Genomic DNA, 27,563 nt, shown 5'->3' with positions numbered 1-27,563 from the left:
AAGAATAGGAAAGCAGCACAACGTTTAAACAGAGAAAGATTACAGAACTTGGAGATGCAGAGAGATCTGGGTGTCCTGGTACATGAATTGCATAAAAGATTACTGAGCAGGTAGAGCGAGTGATAGAAAGGCAAATGAAATTTGTCACTAATTGCAAGAGGATTGGAATGAACAAGTTTTACTGCAGTTGTGTAGGGCATTAATGGAATTACATCTGTGTACTGAATACAGTTTGGCCTCCTTATTTAAGAAGTGATATAAATGTACTAGGAGCAGTTCAGAGAAGGTTATCTGGAATATGGGGGTTGTGGGAGGGAGGGTGGTGGGTGGTTACCTTGTCAGGAAAGGTTGGGCAGGTTGAGTTTGTATCTATTGGAGTTCAGAAGAATAAACAATGATGTTTCTGAGATGCGGGGAATTGACAGGATGAATGCTGAGAGGATGTTTCCCTTGGCGGGAAAGACTAGAACCAGTGGATACACAGTTTAAAAATGAGGGATCCCCCATTTAACACAGAAATGAGGAAAAATGTTTCTCTCGGAGGGTTATGAATCTTTGTGACTCTCTTCATCAGAGACTGGTGGAGGTGAGAGTCTATAAAAGTTATTGAAAAGAAAACTTCTCAGAATGAGATCAAAGGATAAACACTTTTCTCTGCAAATGCTTTATTGCCACATAACCTCCCTCTATAGTTTGAAGAGCATTTATCTTATTTATGAAAATTCATTTTCATCTATTATTGTTATAAGTTTTAGGCGCAGTAAATCGCAGGCAGGATGGAAAATTTAATGGACAATTGAATGGTCCAATGACCTCGGACAAAAATTTCTGGTTTTGGCATGGGCAGGAATGGAAAATTCCATCCAATATTTCTCTGGGTAGAATACAAATTGATTTAACACCATTGCTTTGTTTTACAAAGAACAAAGAAAACTACAGCACAGGAACAGGCCCTTTGCCCCTCCAAGCCTGCACTGACCATGCTGCCCGACTGAACTAAAACCCCCTACCATTCCAGGGACCATATCCCTCTATTCCCATCCTATTCATGCATTTGTCCAGACACCCTTAAAAGTCACCATCGTATCTGCTTCCACTACCTCCCCCAGCAGCAATTTCCAGGCACCCACCACCCTCTGTGTAAAAATTCTAAATTTTAAATTCTTGTGCATGGGTTTGACTGTAACCACCCAGAGTGCATTAGTATAACTAGTAAAAACTCAACCCAGTACATGTCAGCCAATTAGTCATCAAATTCTCACAATACTGTGAAAAAAATTGTAGTTCTTTCCTACCGTTAATTCACTATTTGTCTCCCGAGTATGGTCTTCACTATCTGACTCAGATAGATCGGTAGCTGTAATCTCCTTCTTCAATGGGTCTTCAGTTTTTGGGTCTTCACATATTTGTGCTTCTTTAACTTGGACTTCTTCAGGATATTCCTCAGGTTCGGAACGCTCGTTTACATATCTATCCTTTTGTAAGATTTCAGGCTCTCTCGCGGTGGACAGTTCTGGGTTAATGGTTCTGTCTGTTGTCCCATTTCCTTTCTGTGGAAATTCAGTATCTCTAACGATGCCGTGAATGAAGCTTGTGGATTCCTCCTTCATGTTTGCCGAGTTATTGTCACCTTCAGCAGTGATAATCTTTTCATGGGGGGTTTGTGTTCCTGAAACCTGTGATTCAGGCTCAGACATTTTCAAACAACCATCAACAGTACATGGCACTCCCACTGTGTAATTAGCAATACCTTCACCCCAATCTTTCCCAGACAGATCTGATTTTCCAATATCTTCCCTGTGGGTAGCTGGAAGCTGCTGTTGAATTTTCTTGCAGGACTGATTGTTCATATTTAAGGATTCTTTAATAGTCACTTCCCCCTCATCTGAACTGATACAGGTTAAATTCTGAAATGTGCTTTCTTTGTTGATATGGTTTCCATTCTCTGCACTATGTACTTCCTTGAAAACAGTTTGATTTTTTAACTGAGCAGCAGACACTGGCCATCTTCCTGGACTCTCTGTTAAAGAATTCTGACTTTTGGACAAAAGCAATTCCATCTGATCTTCCAAAAATGACTTGGACATTGACTTATTTAAGGCTCCACATCTCGAGTCAGTGCTTAATGTAGATGTAGATCCTGTCCTTGACGTAGTCCGTGAACTGAATGATTGCCTTGGGCAGGACAGTGCTGAGTGTGAATTGTCCTGTCCCATCGCAGGGTGAGGGCTGCAGGAGAATGGCGATCTTTTGTTGAAGATTGTTTGAGGTTGCTTCTTTGCAGGTCTTGAAGTAGCTTTACAGATCGCTCTACTGTTTTGCTTGCTTGTTTCATTTTGACCTTTTGTTTTATAAAACATTAACAGAATAAAGCAGATTTTAAGTTTACAAATTCAGTTTAAAATCTGAAGTAAAGAATAGTCACTTGAGAAGTAACTTTTTATTTTGTACCATCTGAATATATCTTAAGTAAAGCAACTGTTTAATTTTCACTATTAGAGGATCTGATAAATAATATCTATAATATAACATATAAAATCTATAATCATTGCTCTTTCAATGGTGATAAATGAGAAAGCATTTACTTATATAATTATTAGCCAATGACAGCTCAACAATTTTCTGCTGGCATAAAGTGGAAGAAAGAGAATATATGATATGACAGTCTAGAAAAAATTCCAACACTTCTGGAATTTAACCCTGATAAGTGCGAGGTGATTCATTTCGGTAGGACAAACTTGAATGTGGATTACAGGGTCAGCGGCAGGGTCCTGAGGTATGTGTGGAGGAACAGAGAGATCTTGGGGTTCATGTCCACAGATCTCTGAAGGTTGCCACTCAAGTGGATAGAGCCGTGAAGAAGGCTTACAGTGTGTTAGCGTTTATTAACAGGGGGTTTGAGTTTAAGAGCCATGGGGTTATGCTGCAACTACACAGGACCTTGGTGAGACCACATTTGGAATAGTGTGTTCAGTTCTGGTCACCTCACTATAAGAAGGATGTGGAAGCATTGGAGAGAGTGCAGAGGAGATTTACCAGGATGCTGCCTGGTTTGGAGGGTAGGTCTTATGAAGAAAGGTTGAAGCTGGAGCTTTTCTCTTTAGAGCAGAGGAGGATGAGAGGTGACTTAATAGTGGTTTATAAGATGATGAGGGGGATAGATAGAGTGGACGTGCAGAGACTATTTCCTCGGGTGGATGTAGCTGTTACTAGGGAGCATAACTATAAGGTTCATGGTGGGAGATATAGGAGGGATGTCTGAGGTAGATTCTTCACTCAGACAGTGGTTTGGGGTGTGGAATAGACTGCTTGCTGTGATAGTGGAGTCGGACACTTAAGGAACTTTCAAGCGGTTATTGGATAGGCACATGGAGCACTCCGGAATGATAGGAGTGGGATAGCTTGATCTTGGGTTTGGACATAGCTCGGCATAACACTGAGGGCCTAAGGGCTTGTACTGTGCTGTACTGTTTAATGTTTCTACATTTTTTTGTTACTTACACATGTGGTCAGTTAAATTTCCGAAAATTTCTTAACTGAACTCGTTCTACTGAAAGAAAGTGATGAAAGAGACATGGTTTATCCCCTCTGCCAATAGGTGTCACCATTGCACATTATAACTAAAGCACAACTTACAACAGGGAAAATATAACTTCCAATGTAGAGAATGTAGGGTGGCATAGTAGCACAGAGGGCACACGGTTAGCACTGCTGCTTCACAGCGCCAGGGACCCGGATTCGAATCCCAGTTTGGGTCACTGTCTGAGTGGCGTTTGCATGTTCTCCTCGTGTCTGCGTCAGTTTCCTCCGAGTGCTCCAGTTTCCTCCCACATTATGAAAGATGTGCTGGTTAGGTGCATTGAACCGAAAAGGTGCCGGACTGTGGTGACTAAGGGGATTTCACAGTAACTTTATTGCAGTGTTAATGTAAGCCTTACTTGACTAATAACTTTTTCACGCAGAGGGTGGTTAGTGTCTGGAACAAGCTGCCAGAAATAGTAGTAGAGGTGGGTACAATTTTGTCTTTTAAAAATTGTTTAGACAGTTACATGGGTAAGATGGATATAGAGGGATATAGGGCAAATGCGGGCAATTGTGACTAGCTTTAGGAGTTTCAAAAAAAAGACAGCAGGGACAAGTTGGGCCAATGGGCCTGTTGCCATGCTGTAAACCTCTCTGACTCTAAGTAAACTTAAACTTAAAAAAAGTACATTTAAACGTATTTATTAGTCACAAGTGAGGTTTACATTAACACTGCAATGAAGTGACTGTGAAATTCCCTTAGAACATAGAACATTACAGCGCAGAACAGGCCCTTCGGCCCACGATGTTGCGCCGACCAGTTACAAAACAATGACCCACTAACCTAAACCAATCCCTTTTCGTCCATAAACCTATCCACGGATCTCTTAAACGCCCCCAAACTAGGCGCATTTACAACTGCAGCAGGCAGGGCATTCCAATCCCTCACCACCCTCTGGGTAAAGAACCTACCCCTGACATCTGTCCTATAACTACCCCCCCTTAATTTAAAGCCATGCCCCCTCGTGCTAGATTTCTCCATCAGAGGAAAAAGGCTATCACTATCCACCCTATCTAAACCTCTAATCATCTTATATGTTTCAATAAGGTCCCCTCTTAGCCGCCTTCTTTCCAGCGAAAACAACCCCAAATCCCTCAGCCTCTCCTCATAGGACCTCCCCTCCATACCAGGCAAACATCCTTAGTCACCACATTCCGGTGCTTGTTCGGGTCAATGCACCTAACCAGCACGTCTTTCAGAGTGGGAGGAAACTGGAGCACCTGGAGGAAACCCACACAGACATGGGGAGAATGTGCAAACTCCACACAGGCAGTGACTAGATGTCGGAATTAAACCCGGGTCCCTAGTGCAATGAGGTAGCAGTGCTAACCATTGTACCACTGTGCTGCCCTCAATTGTATTTTTTTCCAACAATATAAATAACAACATTCAATAAGCGATCAATTAGGTGATTCAAAAATCATGATGTGTAACATAAAGCATTTTGTTTACTCAGTTCCAATCCAATGATACATTCACCAGACACATGGAGCAAATGATTACTTTTCAGAAGCTCCACACTAGAACAACAAATTTTTATTTCATACAAGCGGTAATTAGAGATGATTTAATTTAACTGGTTATTTTCAATGATGGACTTTGTTGACACTGTGCTTCGTACAGACATTTATGAAGCAAAGTCATGAAGCAATTCTCCTTTATTCACATGTGACCCTTCCAAATAAATTGGTTAGATATGCTTTCCCTCGCAATGCTGACTCTGCCTGATTATACTTACCGCCATTTGAATGACATTTGTTTGCTGTTTTATTTTTTAGGCATTAACCCATTACAATTAAATAGACAAAATGAGTGTTAAAATAGCAAGGTTAAGTTGCATGTATGTAAAAGCTTCTATAAATATGTGAAGAGAAAAAGGTTGGTGAAGACAAACGACTTACACTCTTACAGTCAGGAACAGGGGATTGTATAATGGGGCAAAGGCTGACCAATCTAAATGCATACTTTGATTCTGTCTTCACAAACAAAGTCACAAATAACACAGCAGAAATGTTGAGGAGACAGAGTTTAGTGAAACGGAGGAACTGCAGGAGATCAGTATTAGTACAGAAATGGTACTGGGGAAATTGATGTGACTGAAGGCGGATAAATCTCCAGGTCCTGATAATCGCAGAGTACTTAAAGAAATGGCTCTGGAAATAGTGGATGCATCTTCCATGATTCTATGGACTCTGGAACACTTCCTACAGATTGGAGGGCAGCTAATGTAACCCCATTATTTAAGAGGTAGAGGGAAAACAGGGAATTACAGGCCAGTAAGCCTGACATTAGCAGTGGGGTAAATTCTAGAATCCATTATAAAAGATTTAATAGCAGAACATTTGGAAAAGAGGATTGGACAGAGTTGGGATGGATTTATGAAAGTGAAATCATGCTTGACAAATCAGTTGCCATTCTGGTTTATTTGGATATAAGAGATTAATGTATAAAATTAAAGTGCTTGGGATTGGGGTGGTGCATTGAGATGGACAGAAAACTGGTCAGCAGACAGAAAACAAAGAGAAGGAAAAAATGGTTATTTTTCCAAGTGGCAGACAGTGTCTAGTGGGGTACTGCAGGGATCAGTGCTATATCTCCAGCTATTCACTGTATATATTAATGATTTAGATGAGGAAATTAAATGTAATATTTCCAAATTTGCTCCGAGCACAAAGCTGGTGGGAGGGTGAGCTGTAAGGAGGATGTAGAGATGCTTCAGTATGATTTGGACAGGCTGAGTGAGTGGGCATCTGCATGGCAGATGCAGAATAATATGGATAAACATGAAATTATCCATTTTAGTAGCAAAATCAGGAAAGCAGATTATTATCTGAATGGCTATAGGTTGAGAGAGGGGAATGTGCAATGAGAGCTGGGTGCCCTCATACACCAGTTGCTAAAGATAAGCATCCAGGTGCAGCAGGGAGTAAAGGAGGCAAATAGTCTGCTGGCCTTCATTGCGAGAGGATTCGAGTACAGGAGCAGGGATGTTTTGCTGCTATTATAGGGCCTCGATGAGACCACACCTGGAATATTGTGTACGGTTTTGGTCTTCTTTTCTGAGGAAGAATGTTCTTGCGATAGAAGGAGTCTACTTTACCAGGCTGATTCCTGGGATGACAGGACTGATGTATGAGGGGAGATTGAGTCAATTAGGATTATATTTGCTAGAATTCAGGAGAATGGTGGGGGAGGGGGGGGTCTCAAAGAAACCTATAAAATTCTAACAGGACTAGACAGGGTGGATGCAAGGATATTCCCGATGATGGGGGAGTCCAGAACCAGGGGTCATAGTCTGAGGATACAGGGTAAATCATTTAATACTGAAATGAGGAAACATTTCTTCACCCAGAGACTGGTGAGCTGTGGAATTCTCTATCACGGAAAGCAGTTGAGGCCAAAACATTGTATATGTTTTCAAGAAGGATTTACATATATCTCTTCGGGCAAAGGGAATCAAAGGATATGGGGAGGAAAGAGGGAATAAATTGCTGGATGATCAGCCATGATCATATCAAAGGGCTGAATGGCCTACTCCTGCTTCTATTTCCTATGTTTCTATGTATGTGTTAAGTATCTGCTCTTAAACTCTATGCCTTGGCTGATAAAGGGAAGTATATCATATGCCTTCTTAACCATTTTATTCACTTGTCCTGCTACCTTAAGGGGTGCATGTACACCAAGATCCCTCTGATCCTCGGTGCTTCCCAGGATCCTGCCATTCATCCTGTGTTTCCTTGTCTTGTTTGTCCTGCCCAAGTGCATCACCTCACACTTATCCACATTGAATTCCATCAGCCCATCTGACCAGCCTGTCTATACCCTCCTGTGATCTAAGGCTATCCTCCTCACTATTTACCAATTTTCATATCATCCGTGAACTTACTGATCAATCCTCCTGCATTCAAGTCTAAATCATTTATATAAACCACAAACAGCAAGGGCCCCAACACTGATTCCTGCGGGACCCCACTGGACACAAGCTTCCAGTCAAAAAGACATCCCTTGACCATTGCTCTCTGCTTCCTGCCACTCAGCCAATTCTGGATCCAATTTGCCAAATTTCCTTGGATCCCATGAGCTCTTGCCTTCGCTATCAGTCCCCATGTGGGACCTTGTCAAAAGCCTTGGTGATGTCCAAGTAGACTGCGTCAAAATGCATCACCCTCATCTATAGACCTGGTTACCTCTTCGAATGCTTTAATCAAGTTAGTCAGACAAGACCTTCCCTTAACAAAACCACGCTGACTGTTCTTGATTAATCACTGCCTCTCCAAACGCTGATTAATTCTCAGAATTACTTCCAATTATTTCGGAGAATGAGAGGTGATCTCATTGCAACCTTTAAAATTCTGATCCTCTAAGATAAAAGCAAAATACTGTGGAGGCTGGAATCTGAAACAAAAACAGGAAATGCTGGAAAATAGCAGGTCTGACAGCATCTGTGGGGAGAGAATAGAGCCAATGTTTTGAGTCTGGATGACCCTTCGTCAGAGCTGGTCAGATGCTCTTTTCTAGGGTGATGTGGAGAAGCCGGTATTGGACTGGTGTTAGAAAAGTCAAGTACTGGGGGACATGAGGTTGAGGTGTGAGGGGCAAAGTTTAGAGGAGATGTGTGAGGCAAGTTTTTTCACACAGAGGGTGGCGAATGTTTGGAACGCGCTACCTGGGGAGCAGGTACGATAGCAGCATCTATACGGATACATGAATAGGATGGGAATGGGAGGATATGGACTCCGTAAGTGCTTAAGGTTTTAGTTTAGGCAGACATCATGATTGGCACAAGCTTGGAGGGCCAAAGGGCCTGTTCCTGTGCTATACTGTTCTTTGTTAGCTCAATTCTCTCCCCACAAATGCTATCAGATCTGCTGAGATTTTCCAGCATTTTCTGTTTTTGCTCTTGGTCCTCTGTTAGTTCTGCTTTTTGAGATATTATTAGTTAGCAGGGTTGTTAATCAAGCAAATAATCCCTGCACCTTGCATCCTGATCTTTCTTTTGATGACATCACATACTAGGATGTCTCAAACCCAATATGGCTAGACACAACGTCAGATTTATCAATGTAAAGATGTTTTAATTTTACTTTTCTTAAAACCATCCTGAAAAACCGTATTTAGAGTCTAGTTTGTGATGCTACAACTTTTCACTTAAAATAAGGTTGATGTTTTAGTCTGTAAATAACTACAAGGAAATCACTTTAAACTTTAGAAGCTCTTCAAATAGCTCATTTGACATGTAAAAGGTCAGTGATCTCATTTTACTAAATGCTGAGAATGACTCATCACTAAAAGAATCTCCAACAACAGAAGGTGTTGATGGGTCAGCTGGCAATGCTCTGAAACTCTGCACGCTTAGATCAGACATCAGCAGGTTGTGTTATTGAGTACAGAGGCTGTGCAATGTAAGAGGTGACCACTCTACACGGCCAACTAAAGCCATCGGATATTAAGAAAACAATAAGTCAAGAGGTGAAAATGTTTTATAATTGTTTCTGCAATATTTTACTTAACAAGTAAGAAGTTTCACAACACCAGGTTAAAGTCCAACAGGTTCATTTGGTATCACGAGTTTTTGGAGCGCTGCTCCTTCATAAGACCTGCTCCCACTCACCTGATGAAGGGGCAGTGCTCTGAAAGCTCGTGACACCAAATAAAGCTGTCGGACTTTAACCTGGTGTTGTGAGATTTCTTACTGTGCCTACCCAAGTCCAATGCCAACATCTCCATATCACTACTTAACAAGGGCTGGATTCATGTTCACTTTTTATATGGGCAATCTGAAACATAATTAAGTCTGGGTTTAAAGAGGTGCTGGAGTTCCTGCTCCAAAACCCCTTCTCCACCCCACCCTGGCTGAGAAAAGTTTAGGATTCACCTGTTGCTCACCCCCCAGGCACACAATCCTGTTTTCCCACTCCTGTGGCTCACCCCCCCCCCACCCACCACTACCCACCCCACCCCCCCACCCACCACTACCCACCCCACCCCCCCACCCACCACTACCCACCCCACCCCCCCACCCACCACTACCCACCCCCCCACCCACCCACACCCCCCACTCACCCACACCCCCCACTACCCACCCCCCACCCACCCCCCCACTACCCACCCCCCACCCACCCCCCCACTACCCACCCCCCACTACCCACCCCCCACCCACCCCCCACTACCCACCCCCCACTACCCACCCCCACCCACCCCCCACTACCCACCCACCCCCCACTACCCACACCCCCATCCCCACCCCCACTACCCACCCCCACCCCCCCCACCCCCCCACCCATCCCCACCCCCCCACCACCCACCCCCACCCCCCCACTACCCACCCATCCCCACCCCCCACTACCCACCCATCCCCACCCCCCACTACCCACCCATCCCCACCCCCCACTACCCACCCCCCCACCCATCCCCACCCCCCTACTCCCCACCCCCCACTACCCACCCCCCCACCCCCCCACTACCCACCCCCCCACCCATCCCCACCCCCCCACTACCCACCCCCCACCCATCCCCACCCCCCCACTACCCACCCCCACTACCCACCCCCCCACTACCCACCCATCCCCACCCCCCCACTACCCACCCCCCCACTACCCACCCCCCCACTACCCACCCCCCACCCATCCCCACCCCCCCACTACCCACCCATCCCCACCCCCCCACTACCCACCCCCCACCCCCCCACTACCCACCCCCCCACCCCCCCACCCATCCCCACCCCCCCACTACCCACCCCCCCACCCCCCCACTACCCACCCCCCCACCCATCCCCACCCCCCCCCAACCCACCCCCCCACCCACCCCCCCACCCCCACCCCCCCCACCCACCCCCCCACCCACCCCCACCCCCCCACTACCCACCCCCCCACCCACCCCCACACTACCCACCCCCACCCCCCCACTACCCACCCCCCCACTACCCCACCCCCCCACCCATCCCCACCCCCCCACTACCCACCCCCCCACCCATCCCCACCCCCCCACTACCCACCCCCCCACCCATCCCCACCCCCCCACTACCCACCCCCCCACCCATCCCCACCCCCCCACTACCCACCCCCCCACCCATCCCCACCCCCCCACTACCCACCCCCCCACCCATCCCCACCCCCCCACTACCCACCCCCCCACCCATCCCCACCCCCCCACTACCCACCCCCCCACCCATCCCCACCCCCCCACTACCCACCCCCCCACCCATCCCCACCCCCCCACTACCCACCCCCCACCCATCCCCACCCCCCCACTACCCACCCCCCCACCCATCCCCACCCCCCCACTACCCACCCCCCCACCCATCCCCACCCCCCCACTACCCACCCCCCCACCCATCCCCACCCCCCCACTACCCACCCCCCCACCCATCCCCACCCCCCCACTACCCACCCCCCCACCCATCCCCACCCCCCCACTACCCACCCCCCCACCCATCCCCACCCCCCCACTACCCACCCCCCCCACCCACCCCACCCCCCCACTACCCACCCCCCCACCCATCCCCACCCCCCACTACCCACCCCCCCACTACCCACCCCCCCACCCATCCCCACCCCCCCACTACCCACCCCCCCACACCCACCCCCCCACCCATCCCCACCCCCCCACTACCCACCCCCCCACCCATCCCCACCCCCCACCCATCCCCACCCCCCACTACCCACCCCCCCACCCATCCCCACCCCCCCACTACCCACCCCCCCACCCATCCCCACCCCCCCACTACCCACCCCCCCACCCATCCCCACCCCCCCACTACCCACCCCCCCACCCATCCCCACCCCCCCACTACCCACCCCCCCACCCATCCCCACCCCCCCACTACCCACCCCCCCACCCATCCCCACCCCCCCACTACCCACCCCCCACCCATCCCCACCCCCCCACTACCCACCCCCCCACCCATCCCCACCCCCCCACTACCCACCCCCCCACCCATCCCCACCCCCCCCACTACCCACCCCCCCACCCATCCCCACCCCCCCACTCATCCCCACCCCCCCCACTACCCACCCCCCCACCCCCCACCCATCCCCACCCCCCCACTACCCACCCCCCCACTACCCATCCCCACCCCCCCACCCATCCCCCCACCCATCCCCACCCCCCCACTCATCCCCACCCCCCCACTACCCACCCCCCCACCCATCCCCACCCCCCCACTACCCACCCCCCCCACCCATCCCCACCCCCCCACTACCAACCCCCCCACTACCCACCCACCCACCCCCCCACTACCCACCCCCCCACCCATCCCCACCACCCACCCCCCCACCCACCCCCCCCACCCCCACCACCACTCACCCATCCCCACCCCCCCACTACCCACCCCCACCCACCCCCCCACTACCCACCCCCACCCACCCCCCCACTACCCACCCCCACCCACCCCCCCACTACCCACCCCCACCCACCCCCCCACTACCCACCCCCCACCCACCCCCCCACCCACCCCCCCCACTACCCACCCCCCACCCACCCCCCCACCCACCCCCCCACTACCCACCCCCCCACCACCCACTACCAACCCCCCCACTACCCCACTACCCACTACCCACCCCCCCACCACTACCCACCCCCCACTACCCACCCCCCCACCACTACCCATCACCCACCCACCCCTCACTACCCACCACCACCCCCCACCCCCCACTACCCACCCCCCACCCCCCCCCAACTACCCACCCCCCACCCCCCCCCCACTCCCATGAGTCAATGGGATGTTTATACATTTCTGGGATGCTTTGAGGGTATTCCTAAAGGTTTTCTGCAATCCTCTTGGGAATCTCTTGCTGCGACAGTCATAGAAATTTACAGCATGGAAACAGGCCCTTCAGCCCGACATGTCCAGGCTGTCTATTAAATGTTTTTACCATTAAGCTAGTCTCAATTGCTCACATTTGGTCCATATCCCTCGATACCCATCTTACCCATGTAAGACAAAATTGTACCCTTCTCTACTGCTACCTCTGGCTGTTTGTTCCAGACACTCACCACCCTCTGTGTGAAAAAATTGCCCCTTTGAACCCTTTTGTATCTCTCCCGTCTCATCTTAAATCTATGCCCTCTAACTTTAGACTCCTCTATCTTTGGGAAAAGATATTGACTATCTAGCTGATCTATGCCCCTCATAATTTTATAGACCTCTATAAGATCACCCCTAAGCCTCCTGTACTGGATACATTGATATTGGAGAGGACGTGGTTGTTGGATCTACTTGCCTTTCCTCCAGTGGTTTTGAAGGACCTTGTGAAGGTGCTGCTGGTGGGACTTCTTCAGTGCTTGGAGGCATCTGCTATAGGTTGTCCAGGGGCGGAGTTTTACTGGCATGTCTGCCCGAGCATTCCCACCTGAGGCCAGCTGAGAATGCCTTTCTCTGAGCCTTGCCTGCCCCTGGTATCAAGGCAGGCCTGCTGGTAAAATTCAACCCCTACTCTTTGAAGTGTATAACAGCATGGAGATCGCTGCTGCACTCCCTGACACACTTTGGCTTTCATTCAAACAATGAACATAAGAACATAAGAAATAGGAGCAGGAGTAGGCCATCGAGCTCTTCAAGCCTGCCCCGCCATTCAATAAGATCATGGCTGATCCAAAGTGGATCAGTCCCACTTTCCTGCCTGCTCCCCATAACCCTTAATTCCCTTATCGATCAGAAATCTATCTATCCAGGACTTAAATATATTTAGCAAGGTAGCCTCCACCACTTCAAGGGGCAGAAAATTCCAGAGATTCACCACCCTCTTGAGAGAAGAAGTTCCTCCTCAACTCTGTTCTAAACTGCCTCCCCCCTTATTTTGCGGCTGTGCCCTCTAGTTTGGTTTCCTTTCTAAGTGGAAAGAATCTCTCTACCGCTACCCTATCTAGCCCCTTCATTATCTTGTGAGTCTCTATAAGATCCCCCCTCAGCCTTCTAAACTCCAACGAGTACAGGCCCAGTCTATTCAATCTCTCCTCATAAGCTAATCCCCTCATCTCTGGTATCAGCCTGGTGAACCTTCTCCGTACTCCCAAGGCCAATATATCCTTTTGCAAATAAGGGGACCAAAACTGCACACAGTACTCCAGTTGCAGCCTCACCAGTGCCCTGTACAGTTGCAACAAGACCTCCCTACTTTTATATTCTATCCCCCTCGCTATAAAGGCTAACATTCCATTCGCCTTCTTGATCACCTGCTGCACCTGCAGACTGGGTTTTTGTGACTCGTGCGCAAGGACCCCCAGGTCCCGCTGCACAGTAGCATGCTGCAACTTTTCACCATTTAAATAATATTCCATCCTACTATTATTTCTTCCAAAGCGATAACCTCACATTTGCTAACGTTATACTCCATCTGCCAGGTCCTCGCCCACTCGCTCAGCCTATCCAGGTCACTCTGCAGCCTTCCCGCGTCCTCCATGCAATTTGCTTTCCCACTCATCTTCGTGTCATCAGCAAATTTTGTTACCCTACACTCAGCCCCGTCCTCCGGATCATCTATATAAATGATAAACAGTTGAGGCCCCAGCACCGATTCCTGCGGCACTCCACTAGTCACCAGCTGCCAACCAGAAAAGCACCCATTTATTCCAATAATGCATTATTCCATAATGCCTCAGTTTTATTCTCATCCTTGTTTTCAAATGCCTCTATGGCCCTGATATCGTAATATGTGTACGTAGCTAAGAACATAAGAACTAGGAGCAGGAGTCGGCCATCTGGCCCCTCGAGCCTGCTCCACCATTCAGTAAGATCATGGCTGATCTTTTTATGGACTCAGCTCCATTTACCCACCCACTCACCATAACCCTTAATTCCTTTATTGTTCAAAAATTCCACAGATTCACTACCCTTTGTGTGAAGAAGTTCCTCCTCAACTCAGTCCTAAATCTGCTTCCCCTTATTTTGAGGCTATGCCCCCTAGTTCTAGTTTCACCCGCCAGTGGAAACAACTATCTTATCGATTCCCTTCATAATCTTATATGTTTCTATAAGATCTCCCCTCATTTTTCTGAATTCCAATGAGTATAGCCCCAGTCTACTCAGTCTCTCCTCATAAGCCAACCCTCTCAACTCCAGAATCAACCTAGTGAATCTCCTCTGCACCCCCTCCAGTGCCAGTATATCCTTTCTCAAGTAAGGAGACCAAAACTGTACACAGTACTCCAGGTGTGGCCTCACCAGCACCTTATACAGCTGCAACATAACCTCGCTGTTTTTAAACTCCATCCCTCTGGCAATGAAGGACAAAATTCCACTTGCCTTCTTAATTACCTGCTGCACCTGCAAACCAACTTCTTGAGTTTCCTGCACAAGGACACTCAGGTCCCTAAGATTTGGTTTGATCTCAACTGAATACAGTTTATTGTTTATTTTACTTAGTGATAATTTGTTGAAATGTCGTGAAGCTAGAAATACTCAAATAGTGAAAGTAGTTTGTTCCCAGGACTTGCAGTGTCAGGGTACAATTAGAGCAAATACCAGGAGAGGGGGTGGGGAGGATCTAACAGTCAGCTGGAAGTTTGGGAGATAAGTTTCAGATCTCTTGAAATAGTTAACCGTGGTAATCTTAAGATAAAAGATGGGGCAGTGAAAAAAAGAATAAAGCAATTGATGCATGTTTTTATCAGAATTACAACTTCTTTAGCAATTCTGTCCATAGTAACATGCCATCCAATAATCAATCAGTAAAGATATGGTTTTGTGAGAAGGAGACTATAGTATCTTTTGTGAAGAGCAGAATGGAACAGGAAATGAATAACGACAAATGTTTCTTCTCTTCTGATGTAAAACAGGATGCAGAGATGCGGTTTTATTTCTATGTATTGGGCAGAATTCTCCCATTGTGAGTCTGAGTGCAGTGGAGGTGGCTCTGGCCTTGCCTACCTGGGAAAACGGGATCTTGAACCAGATTCAGTATTTGGAATCTCATTAATTATGCGCAGGCGAGTTCTGCTCCGACTCTCCTGGGCAACCAGCAGCTGATTCCAATAAATGGAACATAGACATGTCAGGAATCTAACTTGTTACACCTCCAGTTACTGATACCCATTGTGATTGCTGCTCTTTTGCTATCTTACGGAGAAATGACATTGCTATTTAACTGTCTTTTAAAGACAGCGAGTGAATTGTCTTGTCCTGCATCCCAGCAGTGACATTCCCATAGAACAATTTTCTCACGTCCAAGCCATTCTACTTAACTAATGAGGATTACAGGCACCCTACAGTGCAGGAAGAGGCCATTCAGCCCATTGAGTCGGCACCAACGCAATCCCACTCAGGCCCATTCCCCATAACCCCATGCATTTACCCCAGCTAGTCCCCCGATGCTAAGGGATAATTTCGCATGGCCAATCCACCTAACCTGCACATCTTCAGACTGTGGGAGGAAACCGGAGCACCCAGAGGACACACACACAGACATGGGGAGAACGTGTAACCCTCCCCACAGACAGTGACCCAAGCCAGAATCAAACCCGAGTCCCTGGCACTGTGAAGCAGCAGTGCTAACCACTGTGCTGTCCACAATGTTTTGATCAGGCCAGATAATAGAACATAGAACATAACAGCGCAGAACAGGCCCTTTGGCCCACGATGTTGCGCCGACCAGTTAAAAAACAATGACCCTCTAATCTAAACCAATCCCTTTCCATCCATAAACCTATCCACGGATCTCTTAAACGCCCCCAAACTAGGCGCATTTACAACTGCAGCAGGCAGGGCATTCCAATCCCTCACCACCCTCTGGGTAAAGAACCTACCCCTGACATCCGTCCTATAACTACCCCCCCTTAATTTCAAGCCATGCCCCCTCGTGCTAGACTTCTCCATCAGAGGAAAAAGGCTATCACTATCCACCCTATCTAAACCTCTAATCATCTTATATGTTTCAATAAGATCCCCTCTTAGCCGCCTTCTTTCCAGCGAAAACAACCCCAAATCCCTCAGCCTCTCCTCATAGGATCTCCCCTCCATACCAGGCAACATCCTGGTAAACCTCCTCTGCACCCTCTCCAAAGCCTCTACATCCTTCCTGTAATGTGGGGACCAGAACTGCACACAATACTCCAAGTGCGGCCGCACCAGAGTTGTGTACAGTTGCAACATAACGCTGCGACTCCTAAATTCAATCCCCCTACCAATAAACGCCAAGACACCGTATGCCTTCTTAACAACCTTATCTACTTGATTCCCAACTTTCAGGGATCTATGTACACGTACACCTAGATCCCTCTGCTCATCTACACTATTCAAAGTCCTCCCGTTAGCCCTATACTCGACACATCTGTTATTCCTACCAAAGTGAATTACCTCACACTTCTCCGCATTAAACTCCATCCGCCACCTCTCGGCCCAGCTCTGCAACCTGTCCAAGTCTCCCTGCAAACTATGACACCCTTCCTCACTATCTACCACACCTCCGACTTTGGTGTCATCAGCAAATTTACTAATCCACCCAACTATACCCTCATCCAGATCATTAATAAAAATTGCAAACAGCAGTGGCCCCAAAACAGATCCCTGAGGCACACCACTCGTAACTGAATGTCTGGATAATGTCTGGAAACGATCTGAGCATGCCATTTATAAAACCATTACCTTTCACTTCCAATGAATCAGAGTCTTCCAGCACATCTTCTCCATCATCAAGGTCTGGCCCCAAAGAAGGCACAAACTTCTGGAAAGTGAGTTTATCATCAGCTTGTGATGAAAACCATGTGTTACAATGAAATACACATGTCACTGAATTTGAGCAATTCCTTATCATAATATCTTCCAAGTACCAATCACAACCTGCAAAACAGGACATTGCGACATCTCAGACGGACAATACATTGCTGACACATCATGGCCAGATGTGCGCTGGTGTTCACAGATGGAGCAACAAGTGTATATTGTTCCCGGGTAACACATTTAGAACATAGAACACTACAGCACAAACAGGCCCTTCGGCCCACAAGTTGCGCCGATCATATCCATACCTACCAGGCCTATCTATATCTCTCAATCCCATTAAATCCCATGTACTCATCCAGGAGTCTTTTAAAAGACCCTTTAAAAGATTCATTTAGTATGAATGTATTTTTCTGCCTCGCCTATTACCTGACAAGATCCTATTCCAGCATATCCATTAGATCAGCAGGTAAACCTCCAGATTCCCAGACTCAGGCAGATATGATTCAGACCATTACAATTCTCCACAGAAAGGAGGAGGCCTGTTTCCCTAACTTGTAATAAAAACTTGGAAAGAGGGGTGTATGTGTCGGAAAATTCCTCAGGTTCTGTATAATAGTATAAAGTGAAGGAATAAAACAGCAGCTTATATTTTACCTTCAGCAAGTTTATTCTTCATGTAGCTCATAGAATCATAAAAACCCTACAGTGCAGAAATAGGGCACCTGGCTCATCGAGTCTGCACCGACAACAATCCCACCCAGGCCCTATCCCCATATCCCCACATATTTACCCACTGATCCCTCTAATCTACTCATCCCAGGACACTAAGGGGCAATTTAGCTTGGCCAATCCACCTAACCACACACCTTTGGACTGTGGGAGGAAACCAAAGCACCCAGAAGAAACCCACGCAGACACAGGGAGAATGTGTAAACTCCACATAGACAGTGACCCAAGCTGGGAATTGAACCCAGGTCCCTGGACTGTGAAGCAGCGGTGTGCTCCACTGTGCCGCCCCCGCCTCAGCAGAGTGACAAACTCCTTATGGTTTCCTGCAACCCCCTACTCTTCTGGTGGTTGAGCCAATGATCACCACCTTTCCTTAACAATGCAATTGCTGATGCATTGATAACTCTGTTGGATTGTTCACCAATAGGAAACTCCCACTAGTAAATTCTGAATCTTGTATCAGAAAGATAGTGCAATTCTTCCAGCAAGGCCAGTGACTCATAGACGTTTGAGAATCATAGAAACCTTACAGTTCAAGAGAAAGTCCGTCAGCCCATTGAGTCTGCACTGACTCTCTGAAAGAACATCTTATATAGGCCATCCCATCTCCATAACCCCACACATTTACCATTTGGATGAATGATAATAGAAAGAATAGCTCATTGACAAATAATACCAGAGGCAGGTTTAATTCTGTGCTCACATACAGTAACTGATAGTTAATATTACAGAAGAATACCTCATTGATATACCACCTAATCCACCTAACTCGCATGTCTTTGGACAGCGGGAGGAAACCAGAGCATCCCAAATCAATTTATTCTGACATGTCCAAATGCAGCATTTCTTGTAGAACCTGATGAATCTTCAAAAACTCCAAGGTCAGCCCAAAAAAAGAGTATTAATTACTCTTCCCTGAAGCAAATTTGGTGGCAGAGAGAGTATTTAATTAGGCAGGTGACCAGTGGCTGGGTACCCTGCCACCTTGCCACCTCCGTCAAGATTAAGTCAGGAGTTGAATGGCTCACGGACGACCTTCTCAACCTGTCACAAACTGAGGCCCTTAATTGGGCAATGAATTAACCCAGCAGTGGACAAACTGGTGTGAGCCGATATAAAAGTGTTCTCTAAATATAAGCTATTGTCTTTTACAACAGAATCTCCTCAAGAATTCCCTTTATCAGAGATAAAAACAAATGGCCACAATTTCCAACATTATTGATGTCTGAACGTTGGGAAATATTCTTGCTTACCAGCTTTATTCCTCTCATGTCCAATGATGATGTATTGAAGTTTTCCAATATTCGGAATTTCCACCAGAAATACATCATTCTGTAAAACACATTTAACAAAGATTCGTATCAAAGCAAAACGCCAGTTGGATAAATGCCACAATTCTATCACCCTATCCATCACGGTAATCATAGTGGCCGAGGGGTGGGCAATGGGAAGGTCCGTTGATCTCGAGTCCATCGATTCGAGTCCAGGTCGAATGAGGCCATCAAACCAGGACTGGCTGTAGGCAGGACTGGAAAATCTCCTCCAAGGATGAAATGCTTTCTCTGGAGGATCAATAATAGTCACTTCATTTAAATTGGGACATTAACCAATATTTTGCATTCTACATTCAAAATGAAAAGTTCTTTTACTTTGCTGTATTTCTACTTGTGTCCATAATGAAGGAAATATCTTGAAAGTATGTAAGAATTGAGCATAAAAAGGTGTAGTTTACATAAAAAAATTTGGCCATTATTGGAACAGTTGCTTACCTGACCATTTTGGAAAGGAATATAATTGGTAAGTGAGTTGAACAAAAGTACATCTTCCACCTTGCCTTCTTCTCCGTACAAGCTAATTAAAACATCAGCTTTTGAGTCAGCCCCACGGCAGCTTCCTGTCTGAGTTATAATTTCATACTCTGTCCACTCTGGCTCTATTTCACTTGGCTTGTCTGTTTGTAGTTTCTGTAAAGTTTTAGAAAGTGATATTGGTTAATTATCCCACAAATGAACTCAATGATCACAGTTTTCTGTCACGTCTCAATAATTCCAATCATCATCCTAGAGAAACAATCAAGTTATTTAAAATGTTACATTTGTGATAAATCCAACTCCTTTGGTGAGGTCAGAGATGAGACAAGGAGAGTTGAGTTTAAGTTCAGAGATGGCAGGTGTGGCTCCATTCATTTGGGGGTGGAGGCAATCAGCACCTGGGGTGGGGAAAGCAGGTTTGCTCGGTGTGCTGGTGCTGGTTAGCTTGGTTGGGGGGAGAGGGGATGCTGGTTAGCTTGGTGTGCTGGGGGGGAGAGGGGATGCTGGTTAGTTCGGTGTGCTGGGGGGAGTGGGGGATGCTGGTTAGCTCGGTGTGCTGGGGGGGGAGGGGGGGATGCTGGTTAGCTTGGTGTGCTGGGGGGAGGGGGGATGCTGGTTAGCTTGGTGTGCTGGGGGTGGGGGGATGCTGGTTAGCTTGGTGTGCTGGGGGGAGGGGGGATGCTGGTTAGCTTGGTGTGCTGGGGGTGGGGGGATGCTGGTTAGCTTGGTGTGCTGGGGGGAGGGGGGGATGCTGGTTAGCTTGGTGTGCTGGGGGGAGGGGGGGATGCTGGTTAGCTTGGTGTGCTGGGGGGTGGGGGGGATGCTGGTTAGTTTGGTATGTTGGGGGGGGGGATGCTGGTTAGCTCGGTGTGCTGGGGGTGGGGGGATGCTGGTTAGCTCGGTGTGCTGGGGGTGGGGGGATGCTGGTTAGCTCGGTGTGCTGGGGGGAGGGGGGGATGCTGGTTAGCTTGGTGTGCTGGGGGTGGGGGTGGGTGGGCGGCAGCGACGACTCCTGTTCTTTCTGGCCTTCAAATAGCGCTCAAAAGGCGTTTCACTGCGAGATCCTGCAGTCGTCCCATCCCTTGATCTGCAGCACTACATTTACGATGGGGTAAATTCTGAGGGAGGCAGTCTCCTTACCCCCCGGTAATGAATTGCTTGCTGCCCTGTCCCTCCGCCACACACTCACATACACACTCACTCCCCCACCCCCCAGCACACCGAGCTAGCCAGCTCTGCACAAACCTCCTGCTTCTGTAAGATTAAAATAACTTCAAGGAAATGGTTCAAGGAACACCAGTCAGGTGTGTAGCATTATCATGCAAACTATAAATAGTTCATATCAAATTATTTTCTTTGTTATTTAACAAAGGTATAAATCTGAATACCGAATCATGTCCATTATTCCGGAATGACAGAAAAATGACTTTGGCATCAACCTTAATTACTCCTCTGATAACGCACACGATAAACATCTGAGCTACAGTTTCACTTGTTAAATTCAACAGCTTTGACCTGAGGGAGAAGATTAAATATGGACAGTTATGAAATGCTATAGTTTTATTCGTTTTTAGTTAGTGTTTTGTGTGAAAACAGACTAGGCAGCAAATATGCTTCATTTGAGCTACATGAGATTTAAACCAAATGTTATAAACACCACTCAGCCAGTGATTCCCTATTTATACTGGCTGGTGAGTGTGGCTCCATTTGAAAGGTATTATTACACCAAACAATACAAATGAGACCATTTGAGTGTTCACTTTCTGGGCCTACATGTGACTCCAGAGCCACAGCAATGTGGTTGACTCTCAACTGCCCTCCAAGGGCAATAAAAACTGGCCAGCCAGCAACATTGCTGCCCGGTTCCCCCCATCACACACTCCTCTGTTCCACAGATGAATAAGAAAGGGCAGTAATTCATCAATTAGACAAAACCAGCTTTGCTAAATAGAGCAAAAATCTCACAATCATCACAGGCGGGACTTTATAGCCTCGCTCGTCCCAAAACCGTAAAGTCCTGCCCGAGGACAACGAACCTTTCCATGCTCCATTCCTCACCCACTCCGATTCCCGTGGCAGATGAGGGGTGGTAAAATTTCAGCCCTTAAACAAGATGTAAACATCAGGTGCTACTGAGGAATTGGAAATGTGGATCATAAAACTCATGTATGTAAATTAAAGCTAATAAAACACTATTAGAAAATACATAGGAGATGATTATGAACACCTCCATACACTCAGCATATATATAAACATGTGTACACGTGTGTGTGTGTGTGTGTGTGTGTGTGTGTGTTATAAGCACACCAGTTATCATTGTTTGGTTACTGGCCTACAGATAAATTCCAAGTTGTTATAACTCTGGCTGAAGACTGGGCAAACTCCCAGGGGAATGACAGGGATTTCTTCCTTACAAAGCAAATGTCAAAAATATTATCTCAAAGCAAAGAATAAAGAGGAGGTTGCTAGGATACTGGATGAAATGAAAATAGACAAAGAGAAAGCATTCGAAAAGTTGACAGTACTAAGTCAGCTGAGCCTAAGTTTCTGGATATAAATCACCACCATCTTTGATACACAGGTGCTGCCACAGCACTGGAGAATTGCAAATGTTACGCATTGTTCAAAAAAGGGAGGCAATAAAGAGGTAATTGAAGGAGAGCTAGTTTAATCTGAATGGCAGGGAAATGTTTAGAAACAATAATCTGAAAAGAAAATAACAGATATTTAATTGGGAAAGTGTGGAAAACCAGCACAAATTTGTTGAGGTAAAATCATTGACTATCATATGGGGAAGACAGGGCAATCATTGCAAGAACCTGGAAGTTAAGACTGTGGACTTTTGATTCCACAGTGTGATCTTTATATCATTAACTGCTTCCCCTGGCAGTAAGTCAAGTCTAATTGACAGGCTTGGCTTGGAGTCAGGCAGGGAGTCTGTCAATGAAGGCCTTCTTGGATAGTTATGAGATTCAAAGGTACTACAATAAAGTATATATCGGACATAACTTGACCATTGGTCTTTCACAAATTCATGGCAAATAATGTTGGTTCTGAAGATAAAGAAAATAGAAGATGTGTTTTTGAACAGAAGTTGGCTCAATAATTGTGCAATATCAATTACCCAGAACCATCTCCAACTTTGTCTTGCAGACCATTTATTATATAACACAAAGTGGACTGTGACTCTCATTAATTACTGGGTTGTTTGGCAATGGCTATCAGATTTTTTTTAGATAAAGATTTGCCAGGTAAATGCTGATATTGGAAATGTTCAGTCAAAATGAAAAATGCAAAAGCACCCAGCAATCAATGTCTAAACAGAATTTCTCATAATGACTAGTTCAGTCAGGAAAACTGAGGCTCCAGTTTAAACAAAATGGGGAGTATGCAGAGCTCTTGGTCTAACAAATTGTCCCTAAATTATTCTCCCCTTAATCTGGTTTCCAGTGGGGGTACCATAAGCATAGACACGGGTCAAGGGTGGAGGAGGAAAAACACATTGTTAAGATGATGGCGTGGGCTTGTTGGGCCGAAGGGCCTGTTTCCCGTGCTGTGTTGTTCTTTGTTCTCTTTCTACCAATCTAAATCTATAAATATGAACATTTAAAAACATAAAGCTTGTTACATTATCATTGTATGAAACTTTACAATGCTCTCATCAAATTCATTTCTAATCAGAAATATGAACCTATTTACAATAAAGGGGTTAACAAGGAGGGTTTGAGTGTGTTTTACATTCCTGTGATAACATAAATTAATGGTAATTATTTAGGTTATAGATTAGATTAAAAACAGAGTTTGATGGTGTAAGAAGTTCTCTATTCATGTTTAACATTAGGCCAAACTACAAAAAGTTGTGAATGTAGCCCAATCCATCACATAAACCAGCCTCCCATCCACTGACTTTGTCTACACTTCCCGCTGCCTCAGAAAAGCAGCCAGCATAATCAAGGACCCCAAGTACCCCAGACATTCTCTCTTCCACCTTCTTCCTTCGTGAAAAAGGTACAGAAGTCTGAGGTCACGTACCAAGCGACTCAAGAACAGCTTCTTCCCTGCTGGGGCATCAGACGTTTGAATGGACTTACCCTGCATTAAGTTGATCTTTCTCTACACCCTAGCTATGACTGTAACACTACATTCTGCACTCTCCTTTCCTTTTTTATGAAGGTATGCTTTGTCTGTACAGCACATGAGAAACAATGCTTTACACTGTAAGTTAATATATGCGACAATAATAAATTAAATAAAATCAAAACTTCCAAACCTTCAAAAGACACGAACATGATCATTTTGGTAATGTCAAGACTCTAATTATCATTGTCCTTTAATGATAAAATGTTATTTCTTTATTCTAAAATAATGAAGTTTAGAATTTGGTAAAAATATGTATGCTGAATTTCATTCATTTATCTTTTTGTGAAATAACTTTTTGAACAAGTAATAATCACGAACGTCACAATTACTTTCAAAAACTTTTTCTAATTAGAACATAGAACACTACAGCACAAACAGGCCCTTCGGCCCACAAGTTGCACCGATCATACCATATCCATACCTACCAGGCCATAGACCTATCTGTAACTCCCAACCCCATTAAATCCCAAGTACTCATCTGAAAGACTTTTAAAAGGCCCCAACGAGTTCGCCTCTCCCACCACAGATGGCAGCCAATTCCACTCACTCACCACCCTCAGTGAAAAACTTACCCCTAACATCTCCTCTGCACCTTAAACCTGTGTCCTCTCGTAGCGACCATTTCAGCCCTGGGAAATAGCCTCTGAGAATCCACCCTATCTATGCCTCTCAACATTTTATAAACCTCTATCAGGTCGCCTCTCATCCTTCATCTCTCCAGGGAGAAGAGACCGAGCTCCCTCAACCTATCTTCATAAGGCATGCCTCCCAATCCAGGCAACACCCTTGTAAATCTCCTCTGCACCCTTTCAATAGCTTCCACATCCTTCCTGTAGTGAGGCGACCAGAACTGCGCACAGTACTCCAAGTGGGGTCTGACAAGGGTCTCAAAAAGTTGCAGCATTACCTCTCGACTCCAAAACTCAATCCCTCGATTACTGAACGCTAGTACACCATACTGGCCTTCATTAATTGTTCCCATACTTTCCCAAAACAATTTCATTAATAAAATTACATTATAAATAAACTTAGCAGAGAAACAAAGTTTCCAAATGCTTACCATTTCCGTCTTTGATCTGTGTTTCTTGCTTGGATTTTGGAGCATTATTTCCTAATATTTGGGAGGGGAAAATGGTTATTAGATTGTAATCTGAAATAACCTTCATGATCTTTCACTTTAATTTCTGAAACTAATGATGTAAGAAATTTGAAATTGTAGCTGAATTGAGACAATTTCTGGGTCATCATGGGAAAACATTCATTGGGGAGGATTTCTATAGGGGTTCTCCTGCTATAGCTTCAGTGAAGGCCATGGGGAAATGACATAACCAGCAATTTATATCAGAATCCCCACCCACTGTGGAAATTACACAGGGAATTCAACTGAAGTTAGTTAGTTCATGGTTATTGCAAGGTACACCGGCTCGTCTGAATCAATTCTAAGTAATATTATTAGTACTTAGTAGATAAGCTGGAAATAAACACTTAACAAAGAGTCATCCAGACTTGAAACGTTGGCTCTATTTTCTCTCCAGATGCTGTCAGACCTGCTGAGATTTTCCAGCATTTTCTGTTTTTGTGACATTTTAAGTAAGTTGTTTTACAGAACAAATTATTTATTTGTAACATTTGAATCATAGAATCCCTGCAGTGAAGAAGGAGGCCAATAAGCCCATCGAGTCTGCACCAACAACAATTCCACCCAGGCCCTTTCCCCATAATCCCACCTATTTACCCTGCTAGCCCCCTGAAACTAACAGGCAATTTACTATGATCAATCTACCTAACCTTTGGACTGTGGGAGCACATGGAGGAAATGCACACAGTGGAGAAAGTGCAAACTCCACACAGACAGACAGTGACCCAAGGCTGGAATCGAACCCGGGTCTCTGGCTCTGTGAGACAGCAGTGCTAATCACTGAGCCACCGTGCCGCCCATTTGTCTCGATGTATCCAGTTTAAGTTAAGATGAAGCACATGGTCTTTTTCATGAGTTATCCAGGCTCACACTCGCATAAAAATGTCATTTTGAGATGTTAAACTGAGCTTGAAATGCACCAAGGCAACCAAACCAGGATGTCAGATCTCGGATGTCAGCTTGGTTCAGTGCTAATCACCTCTCGATCAGGCATTACTGTTTTAAAGCACACTCGAGACTTGAGCATCTGGAAAGAGTGCCGCACTGTCAGGTAAACTGAGAGCCTCTGAAGTGGATGTGAAAGTCACATGGCACTCCCAGAAAAAAGGGGAGTTTCCAGGTATCCTGGTCAATATTTCATCCTAAACCAAAATCATCGGAATAATAATTACTTGCCATTTGCTTCATTGCCATTTGTGGCACCTTGATGTCTGTAACATGGTATTATGTTTTTAGACATTACTTCAGTTTAACTAAATATTTTGTCACATGCTTTAGGCTTGAGGCTGTCAAATGGCAATATAACCACAGAGGAGTCTTCCTGCTGTCCATCAGTTGGAAGACCATTGCAAGCATCCTCCTTAACCGCCTCCTCTCAGTGGTTCATCTGTGAGCCTTCATCAGATACTTTTTTACTAATTGTAAAGGACTAACCTGGAACCCCTCTTACACTGATTGGTAAGATCTGTTAAAGTATGTGTGGAACATCCCTGTGTCCATGATGGCCATAATTCCACAGCTGCTTTTGCTGGCCCTTCAGTATTGGGCTAGTCGCTGCACAGTAACAGCCTCACAGCAATGACCTCTTTACATTGAAAATCTTTGCCTTATTTTCACAACATATTAGCCAAACAAGACCAACATTTCTCACTGCTCTTGGATTGTTCTACTAACATAGTCTTTCTGAAACATGTCATGGCTCTGGTAATATTCCTTATTTTATTTTGCAAGGTTTTTGAAGGAAAAATGCTATTCTCTATTTGATAAATGTGTATATATTTCTTACCAAGGCTTTGAAATAAGTATAGTAGCTGTAATCTATTTGGACATTTGTGTGATCTGTTCAAATGATATATTCTGAAAACTGACTACAGGAAAAGATGTAAACACTTGTTTTTTTGTTTATTTGTTAGCGCCACAAGTAGGTTTACATTAACACTTCAATGGAGTTACTGTGAAAATCCCCTAGTCCCCACACTCCGGCGCCTGTTTGGGTACACTGAGGGAGAATTTAGTATGGCCAATGCACCTAATCATGTCTTTTGGACAGCGGCAGAAACCAGAGCACCCAGAGGAAACCCACACAGACACGGGGAGAATGTGCAGACTCCGCACAGTGACCCAAGCCAACAATTGAACCCGGGTCCCTGTTGCTGTGACGTAGCAGTGCTAATCGCTGTGCCACTGTGCCGCCTTGTGAGATAACAGCTTTGATTTTGCAGCAGGAAACAAGTATGTAATCTAAAACACCACAGTCTTTGAAAAGTATCCAGCTAGTTTGTTAAATGGACAAAAACACTTCTGTAGCTTTTATCTTTTTGGAAAGGGTTTTAACAATGAAAGTCATTCTGAAAAATATTAGTGTGAAGTTGAAAATGCAAATCAAAGACTACTTACAGTGGCAACTATTACTCTGGATGCAGAGGAAATTAATCGAAGTACTTCACCCCTTGAAATATGTGGGGGCGGAACTCGATGCAAAACCTCAGGGCAATGTTGAATTCG

At 45.9% G+C, this 27,563-nt stretch overlaps 2 protein-coding genes across 2 annotated transcripts in view; both read right to left on the bottom strand.

Annotated features, from left to right (window-relative positions):
• Positions 1–1,922, bottom strand: part of LOC145354718 (uncharacterized) — a 15,757-nt gene extending 13,835 nt beyond the window's left edge. The window contains exon 1 of the mRNA XM_080206171.1: positions 1,296–1,922. Within this exon, the coding sequence (XP_080062297.1) occupies positions 1,296–1,850 (555 nt within the window). The 5' untranslated portion in view covers positions 1,851–1,922. The remainder of the gene's footprint in view (positions 1–1,295) is intronic.
• Positions 1,864–27,563, bottom strand: LOC145354742 (uncharacterized). Its single transcript, XM_080206193.1, has 7 exons — positions 27,456–27,563; positions 24,981–25,031; positions 19,739–19,933; positions 19,223–19,301; positions 17,163–17,357; positions 1,919–2,341; positions 1,864–1,880 (listed from the first exon to the last, which is right to left on the bottom strand). The coding sequence occupies exons 2-7, from the start codon at positions 25,023–25,025 to the stop codon at positions 1,864–1,866; spliced, it is 954 nt and encodes a 317-aa protein (XP_080062319.1). The 5' UTR covers positions 25,026–25,031; positions 27,456–27,563.

The sequence above is a fragment of the Carcharhinus amblyrhynchos genome, chromosome 18 (assembly GCF_965287045.1).
Source record: "Carcharhinus amblyrhynchos chromosome 18, sCarAmb.v2.hapA, whole genome shotgun sequence".
Classification (NCBI taxonomy): Eukaryota; Metazoa; Chordata; class Chondrichthyes; order Carcharhiniformes; family Carcharhinidae; genus Carcharhinus; species Carcharhinus amblyrhynchos.
Note: the sequence above shows the minus strand (reverse complement) of the source record. Positions and strands in the feature narration are given on the sequence as shown.

Excerpts from the sequence above, each read along its gene's own strand:
- LOC145354742 (XM_080206193.1), bottom strand. The coding sequence starts at position 25,025 with ATGCTCCAAAATCCAAGCAAGAAACACAGATCAAAGACGGAAATG. Across the intron at positions 17,358-19,222 it reads ACATGAGAGGAATAAAGCTG|GTTGTGATTGGTACTTGGAA; the intron begins GTAAGCAAGAAT and ends CCTGTTTTGCAG. Across the intron at positions 2,342-17,162 it reads TGATTCATTGGAAGTGAAAG|GTCAAAATGAAACAAGCAAG; the intron begins GTAATGGTTTTA and ends ATAAAACAAAAG.